Source organism: Lepidochelys kempii, unplaced genomic scaffold, assembly GCF_965140265.1.
Source record: "Lepidochelys kempii isolate rLepKem1 unplaced genomic scaffold, rLepKem1.hap2 scaffold_182, whole genome shotgun sequence".
NCBI lineage: Eukaryota > Metazoa > Chordata > Testudines > Cheloniidae > Lepidochelys > Lepidochelys kempii.
In genome coordinates, this window is record NW_027333614.1 from 143,495 (window position 1) to 153,597 (window position 10,103).

General features: G+C 64.0%; 1 protein-coding gene across 1 annotated transcript; it reads right to left on the reverse strand.

The window, feature by feature from the left end:
* Positions 1–881: 881 nt before the first annotated feature.
* AIF1 (allograft inflammatory factor 1) lies at positions 882–3,814 on the reverse strand. Its single transcript, XM_073326924.1, has 6 exons — positions 3,702–3,814; positions 2,852–2,913; positions 2,076–2,142; positions 1,860–1,901; positions 1,581–1,743; positions 882–1,096 (listed from the first exon to the last, which is right to left on the reverse strand). The coding sequence occupies exons 1-6, from the start codon at positions 3,724–3,726 to the stop codon at positions 1,009–1,011; spliced, it is 447 nt and encodes a 148-aa protein (XP_073183025.1). The 5' UTR covers positions 3,727–3,814; the 3' UTR covers positions 882–1,008.
* Between the last annotated feature and the right edge of the window lie 6,289 nt (positions 3,815–10,103).

Here is a 10,103-nt window from a genome sequence, read left to right on the forward strand (position 1 = left end):
GGCGGTGCCTGCAGGCGAGGGCAGTGCACGGAGCCCTCTGCCCCCGCCCCCCCACCCCCTCTGGGGCCGCAGGGACGTGGTGCCGGTTTGCCGTCCCCTGGTCTAGATAATACTGAGTCCTGCCACGAGTGCAGGGGACGGGACTAGGGACCTCGTGAGGTCCCTTCTCATCCTACGATTCTATAATGGACCTTTCCATCAGGAGACACCTCCCGCCCTTCTGCAATGGCACATTCCATCCCACCTCCCCCCAGCTAGAATGGGCCATTCCACTGGGAGTCACCCCCACTTCCCCTCCCTCCGCTGCTAATGGATCATTCCACCTCGGCAGAAAAGCCCAACCCACCCACTTCCTGGCCAATCAGAAACTTCTATCCCCATCGCGCCTGCCTGGAGGCTCCTGATTGGCTGGGGCTGACATCGCATCCCCCCCCCATAGAAACCACCAGGCAACAGCAGGGTCATTAAGAGGCCTTTATTGACAATGCCGCACGTATGGGTCACCCTCTGTGACCTCCGACCTTTCACCCCTCACGCCGACCCCATGAGTGCCAAGGAGCTCTCGACCTTTAACCTCCCCTGCCTTGGCTGGCCCAGAATCCTTTGTGGGGTTGGCGTGAGTCTGGCGTAGGGGAGGGGCAATCCCAGAATCCTTTGCAGGCTTAGCATATGTCGTGCGGGTGGGGGGGGGTGACATGGTCTAACAATCCCAGAATCCTTTGCAGGATCTGAGAGCTAGGGCCAAAGAGGGCGGGGGGGAGGGGAGAGGTCACGACCCTCAGCCCAGGGGTCATGTTGAGGTGAACTGAGGGGGGCTCAGCTCTGCCCCCCAGGACCCCCCTGTGAAACCAGCCTCCCCCCACCCTGCCCCCCCAGCCTGGGTGCTGCCCCCCAGGCCCCCTGCAGACATTGTTAGTGGCTTGGTTTCTAGCAGCGACGTGAACCATGGGAACCCGCTCCCTGCCCGGGGCCCCACGACAGCCCCCGGAGGGGGGGCGCTGGGGGCAGCTAGGGGAGGTCAGCGATGGCCCTCTTGGCGGGGGGTCCGGCCGGCTTCTCCTCTTTCTCCTTGGCTTTGTCTTCGTACATCAGGATCCTGCGGGGGGGGACGGAGACGGGGTGATTGACAGCGGGGGGTGAACTTGGGGGATGGGGGGCGACCCAGGTGCTGCGGGTCGGGAGGGAGGGGCTCCGGCCGGGCCGGGGGGCGGAGGGGCCGGGGGTCGGGAGGGAGGGGCGCCGGCCAGGCCGGGGGGCGGAGGGGCTGGGGGTCGGGAGGGAGGGGCGCCGGCCGGGCCGGGGGGCGGAGGGGCCGGGGGTCGGGAGGGAGGGGCGCCGGCCAGGCCGGGGGGCGGAGGGGCTGGGGGTCGGGAGGGAGGGGCGCCGGCCGGGCCGGGGGGCGGAGGGGCCGGGGGTCGGGAGGGAGGGGCTCCGGCCGGGCTGGGGGGCGGAGGGGCCGGGGGTCGGGAGGGAGGGGCGCCGGCCGGGCTGGGGGGCGGAGGGGCCGGGGGTCGGGAGGGAGGGGCGCCGGCCAGGCCGGGGGGCAGAGGGGCCGGGGGTCGGGAGGGAGGGGTGCTCACAGTTTGAAGATGGCCGAGCGCTTGCCCAGCATCATGTGGACGAAGTCCCGGTACCCGATGGTCTCGCCCAGGCCGCCCGTCACCTCCGTGATCATTTTCTTCAGCTCCAGGTGGGTCTTGGCCGCCCCCAGCTTCTCCAGCATCCGCTTCAGAGCCATGATGTCTGGGGGGAGCAGAGGTCAGTGGGGCCAGCGGGGGCCCGCCCACGCTCGCACGCCCACGCACGCCCACGCTTGCACACCCACGCTCGCACACCCACGCTCGCACGCGGGAACTCACCGATGTCCCCGTTCCCATTGAGGTCGAACTCCATGTATTTCTCTGCAGGACGGACGGACGGACAAGAGGATTAGACAGAGGCCCCCAGCACCAGCCCCCAGGTACCAGCTGCCCCCCATCCCCAGGGGCCTAGGACCCCTGGTCTCCCCCTCAGCCCTCAGGCGAGTTGGGCCCCGCCCCAAATGAGCCCCCATCCGTCCCTCGGGTGTCGCTCACTCTTGAAGGCCTCCAGCTTCTCCGGCAGGTCTTCGTCTGTGCTGTATTTGGGGTCGTCCAGGAATTCCTGGGGGCAGAGAGAGGGGGCTGGGTTGGGGGCAGGGCTGGGGGCTGAGAGAGGGGGCTGGGTTGGGGGCGGGGCTGGGAGGGCAGCCCCGTGGTGGTGGGCAGTGGCCTGGGGGGGTCAGAGGACCTCAGTGGGTGGTATCAGTGCCCTGCCCATGACATCACCACTTTCCGCGGGTGACCTCACACCCCTCTGACATCATAGCAGTCTGGGTGTGACATAACAGGAATCTGTGTGTGACATCAGACCCCGCTGACATCATCCCTGGCTTATGACCTCACAACCCTGACACCTCATAGTGACTGGCGTGTGATGTCACAAGAAGTCCTCACAGTCTGATGACATCACAGCCCTCCGTGTAGGACATTACAGGGTGCCGAGCGTGACATCATCGCGCACTGGGGGCGACATCATGACTTGGGGGGGCAACATCCCAGCCGCTGCCTGGCTCAGGACATGACATCACAGCCCACAGTGAGTGACCCCGGAGCCTCGGAACATCCCCGCCCCCCCGACATCACTGCCCTCCCCATGATGACATCACAAGCTGCCACGGCGTAGCTCCACCCCCTGGGTCCGGCAAGCTGGGGGGTGATCCAGGGTCTGACACACATGGGCTGGGGGGAGGGCTGGGGGGGGGGGCTGGGGGGCCCATTCCCCTCCCCCGTCCCTGGGGCCCCCCCACAGACCCCCGGGGGGGAGCGTCTACCTTATTGAGAGAGTCCAGAACCTTCTCCTGCTGGGCCTTCAGCTCCCCGAAGGCCTTGCCCCCTGGCGTGGGGGGAACAAAGGGTTAATGGTGCCCCTCACTCCCGACCCGCAGCCCCCTGGATCCCCCCGCTCTGCCGGTGCCCCTCACTCCCGACCCGCAGCCCCCCGGATCCCCCCGCTCTGCCGGTGCCCCTCACTCCCGACCCGCAGCCCCCCGGATTCCCCCGCTCTGCCGGTGCCCCTCACTCCCGACCCGCAGCCCCCCTTTCAGGCTCTGGGTTTCCTCTTTCTCAGGCCTGGCTTGTTTCCCCTTTCTGGGGTTACTCTGAGATAGTTTTGCTTTTGCTGCCTTTCCCCGCCCAGCTGGAGGAACTGACAGAACGATCCTGAGTCCGGGGGATGTGAGCGGAGAGAAACACCCCTCCCCCCACCTACCCACGTATCTGGGGGACCCCGCAGTGCTCCCAGCCCCAGTGCAGAGAGGGAATGGGACCCAGGCGTCCGGGAGTGTGCTCATTTCCAGGGGACCCTGCGATGCTCCCATCCTGTAGAGAATGGGGAGGATAGTGAATGGGACCCAGGCGTCCGGGGAGGCGGGGAGCAGGAGAAGGGGACCCAGGAGTCCGAGGAGGTGCGGGGAGGGAGGTCAGGAAGGGAAATGGGACCCAGGCGTCCGGGGAGTTTGGAGCAGGAGAAGGGGACCCAGGAGTCCGAGGAGGTGGGGGGAGGGAGGTCAGCATGGGAAATGGGACCCAGGCGTCCAGGGTGGAATGTGGGGGTGACCGGGATGGGATGGGGAATGGGACCCAGGCGTCCGGGGAGTTTGGAGCAGGAGACTGGGATGGTACCTTGTAGATTCTGCTGGAAGCTCATGGCTGCTCCGGTCTCTGCCTCCCACGCTGGACCCCGGAGTCCGGGCCGACGCCTCGAGACCACTTCCCCCTTCCGCAGCTGGGGCCTGGCCTTTATAAAGACTGGCCACTTCCCCTTCTACCGCCTCAAGGAACCGTTGACTCTGGGGGGTGTCACCGAGCTGGGGGGCCAGGGCGGCATGGGGGCAGCAGGGGGCGCTCTCCCCTGCCAGCCGGTGCCAGCCCAGAGACCCCAGTCTTGTCCCAGACATTTTGTTCTGTTTGGTGGTTCCCCAGCCCCCCCACCCCAGAGCCAGCTGCATCTGAGCGCCGGGCAAGGGGTCCCCGGGTAACCAGCCTCTGTTCCACCCCAGAGCGGGGCTGTGGCTCGGTGCTTAGCAAGGGATCCCCCTATAACCTGCCCCCTGGCGCCCCCCGCAGAGGGGCTGCGTCCCAGCGCCGGGCGAGGGGTCCCCACCCAGCCCGTCGCGGCTCCGTGGTGATGAAATGTTCAGCGAGACATTTCTACCTCCAGGGCGTCTGCGTTTATTGAAAGCTTAAAGCCCCCAGAGACCCTTTGCCGCGTCGGCGCTGTTTACAGGGGACCATATGGGTCGCTCGGCGGGAACTGGCCGTTCCCTTCCCCTGCTGAGCCATGGGGTGAGCACAGGACCCCCCCTCACCTGTGGGGAGAAAGAGAGTCGCAATAAGGATGAGAACCCAGGAGTCCGGGCTCTGAGACCCCCGGCTCTCACCCTAGACCCCACTCCCCTCCCGGAGCTGGGGAGAGAACCCAGGCGTCCGGGCCCCAACCCCGCTCATGGCTAGGCCCGTGGGGGTTGGGAGGTTACCGTGAGGCGGTGGGGCCGGGAGTCCAATAGGCCACGGGGAAGGCGTCTGTGTTTCCGTTCTCATCGCTGACCAGCACGACCAGCTGCGCTGGGCCACAGAGACTGGACGGATAAGCAGGGGCTGCGGGTCGGGAGTGAGGGGCACCGGCAGGGCTGGGGGCGGGGGGCAGGGCTGGGCTAGCAGGGGGCTGCGGGTTGGGAGTGAGGGGCACCGGCAGAGTGGTGGAGGGGAGCCCAGGGGGCTATGGGTCGGGAGTGAGGGGCACCGGGCCCGTTACCCACCGATAGTCACACACGAGGCCCTGCCCGTGCTGGGCCCCACCCATCCTCCTGCCTGGTGCCCCCCTGAGCCCCCCGAGTCCCCCCCGCAGCCTGTACCCCCTCCTGAAGCCCCCACCCGGTTCCTGCAGCCTTTACGCCTGGCCCCCCCAGCCCCCGCCCAGCTCCCTGAAGTGAAGAGCCCCCGGAACCCCCCCAGCACCCCCCAAATCCCCCCAGCCCTGTACCCCAGTGCCCCCCGATCCCCCCAGCCTCCCGCCCCTGGCACCCCCTACCTTTGGCGATCTCCTCGCAGTGGAAGTGGGAGCTGCTGTCGTCCAGGTGGAAAATCTCCACCAACGATTCCCTGGATGGCCTCCCATCGGCTGCAAGAGACAAAGTCTGGAGGGGGGGTGGTGCTGGGAGCCAGGACTCCTGGGTTCTGTCCCCAGCTCTGGGAGGGGACTGGGGTCGAGTGGGTCAGTGCAGGGCGTGCTGGGAGCCAGGACTCCTGGGTTCTGTCCCCAGTGCTGGGGGGAGTGGGAGCTGGAAGCCAGGACGCCTCCACTTCCTCCTGGCAAAGCCCCCTGCCTCCTGCCAGGCACCCAGAAATCACGCCAAAAGGGGTAAACTGAGGCACGAGGCACCCTGACTCGCCTGCCCCCACACCCAGCTCTAACCACTAGACACCACTCCCCTCCCAGAGCAGGAGAAAGAACCCAGGAGTCCTGGTGGGTCGGGGGGGGATGGGACACAGGGCCTGGGGTTCGAGCCCGATGCCCCTCCCTGACCCAAGCGTGTGATTTCTGACTTTTGCCCCGTTGAAATATTTTGATTTTTGAGGCTTCCTGGAGCAACTCGGTTCAAGTGGAACAAAGTCCTGGGGCCCAGAAATGAGTCTAATGCGGGGAGACCCCCCCATCTCCCGGTGCCCCTCACTCCCAACCCGCAGCCCCCTGCCAGCCCAGCCCTGCCCCCCAGCCCTGCCGGTGCCCCTCACTCCCAACCCGCAGGCCCCTGCTAGCCCAGCCCTGGGCCCCCCCAGCTCTGCCGGTGCCCCTCCCTCCCGACCCGCAGCCCCTGGGTGCCGGCCGAGGCTGCAGACCTGGGCAGCTGGGAGCTGGGGGTTGGGGTTGCAGAGGAAATGCCTCGCGGCCGCCCGTGCTCAGCCCAGTGGGTTTGTACGTCAGCCTGGAGCCCACAGGGGCCCTGTCGGCCCCCGGCCCCGACCTGCAACACAGCGAGAGGCCCCGCGTGCCCCCACCCCCCAGCATCTCTGCGCCGGGCTGCTGACCCCGGCCCTGTCTGGTGCCAGACGCTCGATACCTCGGCGAGTGTGTGAACCACAGAGACAGCTCAGGTGCAGAGCCCGGTGGGCTGGGGGTCGGGAGTGAGGGGCACCGGCAGGGCTGGGGGGCAGGGCTGGGCTGGCAGGGGGCTGTGGGTCGGGAGTGAGGGGCACCGGCAGGGCTGGGGGGCACCGGCAGGGCTGGGCTGGCAGGGGGCTGTGGGTCGGGAGTGAGGGGCACCGACAGGGCTGGGGGGGGGCAGGGCTGGGCTGGCAGGGGGCTGTGGGTCGGGAGTGAGGGGCACCGGCAGGGCTGGGGGGGGGCAGGGCTGGGGTGGCAGGGGGCTGTGGGTCGGGAGTGAGGGGCACCGGCAGGGCTGGGGGGCAGGGCTGGGCTGGGCAGGAAAGGGGCTGTGGGTCGGGAGTGAGGGGCACCGGCAGGGCTGGGCTGGGCAGGAAAGGGGCTGTGGGTCGGGAGTGAGGGGCACCGGCAGGGCTGGGGGGGGCAAGGCCGGGCTGGCAGGGGGCTGCGGGTCGGGAGTGAGGGGCACCGGCAGGGCTGGGGGGGTCAGGGCTGGGCTGGCAGGGGGCTGTGGGTCGGGAGTGAGGGGCACCGGCAGGGCTGGGCTGGGCAGGAAAGGGGCTGTGGGTCGGGAGTGAGGGGCACCGGCAGGGCTGGGGGGCACCGGCAGGGCTGGGTGGGGGCAGGGCTGGGCTGGCAGGGGGCTGTGGGTCGGGAGTGAGGGGCACCGGCAGGGCTGGGGGGGGAGGGCTGGGCTGGCAGGGGGCTGTGGGTCGGGAGTGAGGGGCACCGGCAGGGCTGGGGGGCAGGGCTGGGCTGGGCAGGAAAGGGGCTGTGGGTCGGGAGTGAGGGGCACCGGCAGGGCTGGGCTGGGCAGGAAAGGGGCTGTGGGTCGGGAGTGAGGGGCACTGGCAGGGCCAGGGGCAGAGGAGCCTGGCGGGGGGCCGGGGAGGGAGGTTTCCGGCCCAGCGTAGGCGTCGCTGTCTGGGCCCCGCTCGCTCTGGTTTCTGTGACTCACGTCCGGTGGGGGCTGCCTGGATCCTGTCGCCCCGCGGGGTCGGGGTCTCACTCCGTGACCCCTGCAGCCACCCGGACCCATGGCTCTGCCCCAGCTTTGCCTTTGCCTGCTCAGCTGCTCCGGTAAGGTGGACCCTGCCCCTCCTGCCCCCCACCCCAGGGGTCCTGCAGCCGGGGATGGACCCAGGGGCACAATCGTCCCTTCCCGCAGATCGGCCTCCCCCCGGAATGGGGTCCCACCTCGGCGCCCCCTGGGTGCGGGGAAGTCCCCTGATCCCCTCCTGGGTTATCGCTTCATGCCCCCCCTTCCACATTCTGTCCATCCCTCCCCCGACCCCCCCCTCCAGCCGGGGGGTCCAGCCGTGCCCCAGCCAACCGCCCCCGTAGCCCGTTTGAACCTGGACCCCAGGCCCGGCGGCATCATCCCGGCTATGTTCTCGCCACAGCCCCATCCGGAGGGAATTCGCCCTCCCTGGTCTGATGTGATCCCCCCCCGGGCGCTCTACCCCCCCTTGACACCCCAAGCGGGTCCCGAGGCGGCCGCCAGCCACGGCTGCACTGAAACGTGGATCCAGGCGGAAAGATACAAAAACCCTTCCATTTTTCTGGTTTTCATCTCAATTTTGGGGGGTTTTTTGCTCCCCCCAAATCAAATTTGACTTTTTCAAAGTCTGACACGCCGGGTGAGGTAAGAGCTCCTCCGGGACCGACTTCTCTTGGTGACCGGGAGACCTGCCAAGCTCCTCGGAGCATTCGGGTGTTGACGTTTGGGTGGAAAACCCCCAGAATGTTTCCTCAAGACATCCAGGGAAAAGATGAACCAACCCACCCAACCAAGCAGTGAAAATCACCGAAAGCCGCTTATGTATTATCTCCTTTCCAACCAATCGTTCGCCCTTTCCAAAGCCCAGAAAACCCCAAATAATTCTGTAACAGGGTTTGATGAAAACTCAAGATTCCCCCCTCCCAGTTTTGAAAACCCACGACAGTGTCCGCTGAAAAATGTCCCTGGAGAATACCTTTTTCTGAGCAACGTGTTTCATTTTGGAAACCAGATTTGGGGGGGGGGGGAATAAAAAGCAACAGAAGTTGACAAAAAACCCCAAATGATTCCCCTAAAATGTGCACGAGAAAGACGTACCAAGTCCAACGTTAACCCCTTGGGCCCGCGTTTGCAGAATCCTGGCTGCGTGACGGTCTGAATGGGGATTATTTGACTTAATCTTAATCTAATCTGGATTATTTAATCTTTATCTAATCCACGTTTTCTTGGCGTTTGAACGAGGACAGTCATTGAATGAGAAATGGAAACAACTTGCCAGAAACAAACAATTCTCCCCGGCAGAGAATTTCACGGCCGCAGAGAAATCACCATCTTTAGTCTCAAATTGCCAGGACACGGCTTTATTTTGACGATATTCGGTGTTTTCGGCTTCTGCAGTTCTACGGGGAAAGGTCAGTTTTTCTTTTAAAAAAACCCCAGTAAGTTCCTAACATTTTGCATTGTGGAGAAACATTCAAAACCATGAATTCCGACCCCGCAAAAGGTAGCCAAAGATTTTGTCTTTTTTTCTAAATCTTGGGAATTTTAGGCAAATCTCATGATTTTGGGGGGAGGTTAAATCCTGGCTGGGGTTGGCGCTGCTGCTCACTGGATTCCGTGGGACAAGTTGTGCTCTTACATTGAAGAGGATGCAGGCGCTGTGAGCAAGCGAATATACCTCCCACAGAGCTGGTTGATCACCTTGTTTTCTTAAGTGGCCAATTCCAATGTCCAAGCACACGTCTGGCTCTGCCGTGAGTCATGAGACGGGCTTTGAAAAAAATCACGGTTGTGAAAAGTAATCCCGCTGGGAGTTGTCTTTCTTTGCCTCTTGATTATCAAGCCGCGAGGGTGGATAAAAAACTTCCGTCCAAAAGTTTTTCGGTGGGAAAAGGCTTTTCCGTTACATTAAATCCTCATCCCAGATTTGAGGGGTTTCAGCCAGGAACCCAACACGTGTTGCGAATGCTGCAAACCTGAAAGAGGCCCACGCCAAAGCCTTTCTGTTCATGTCGAAGATTTTCCGTTGGGGAAAAAACAGGCCTTTCCCTTTCGCAATCGCGTTTGCTGGGTTTTCTCCACAATCCAAAGGGCTAGAAACCGGTTTTGGGGTCTTTTTGGTAAACATGTTACATATCCACCAAGAGCCAGGAGTTGAAGAAAAACACCCAGATATTGGGATAAAATAGCCAGAATTGGCAACAACATCACTGGAATGTCTTGGGCGCTTCATCTGGAGAATACGTGTAAATGACGGAAGGGCCAAAGCCGGGAGTTAAACGTGGATTTATCCAAGGAAAGGCGACGACGGAGGAGAAGATTTCTGATACTCGAGGACTCCTCCGTCCAGCAGACTGCAGCTGAATGAGCTCCACCAGACAAACTCAGACGGGGAACGCGGCTCAACTTTCGAACAGATGAGGGGTAATTAACCGTCGGAGCAACTTACCTACGGCCGTGGTGGATTGGGCAGCTCTCGGACCCTGCAGCTCAAGGTTGGGGATTGTCCTACAAGACTCGGATGTGGAGACCTTAGAGAGGGCAGCCACACAAGTGGTTGGAGGGTGGGAGAAACAGACCTGAGAGTGGGAGACGTAAGAAGCTCCATCCATTCAGCGCACCCGGCAGAAGATGGAGAAGGGACCTTCTCAGGGCGATGATACGCGGCCCCGAAAGGCTCTTTCTCCTACCGGAGAAGGGCAGCCCAAGGCCCAAAGGTGGAAATGAAGGCCAGACACAGTCCCATTAGAAATAAGGCTCCAGTGTTTAAGAGTGAGGGGGATGGACCATTGGAAAGACCCACCAAGGGAAGCGGTGGATTGTCCAACTCCAACCTGGAGGCCTTCCTGGAAGACGCGTTGGCCAGAGACAATCCGGCGGTCGTTGGGTGCAGTCGACTCTGAGATAGCGCGTAGGCACG

Excerpts from the sequence above, each read along its gene's own strand:
- AIF1 (XM_073326924.1), bottom strand. The coding sequence starts at position 3,726 with ATGAGCTTCCAGCAGAATCTACAAG. Across the intron at positions 2,914-3,701 it reads CTTCCAGCAGAATCTACAAG|GGGGCAAGGCCTTCGGGGAG; the intron begins GTACCATCCCAG and ends CCCCCACGCCAG. Across the intron at positions 2,143-2,851 it reads TTCTGGACTCTCTCAATAAG|GAATTCCTGGACGACCCCAA; the intron begins GTAGACGCTCCC and ends CTCTGCCCCCAG.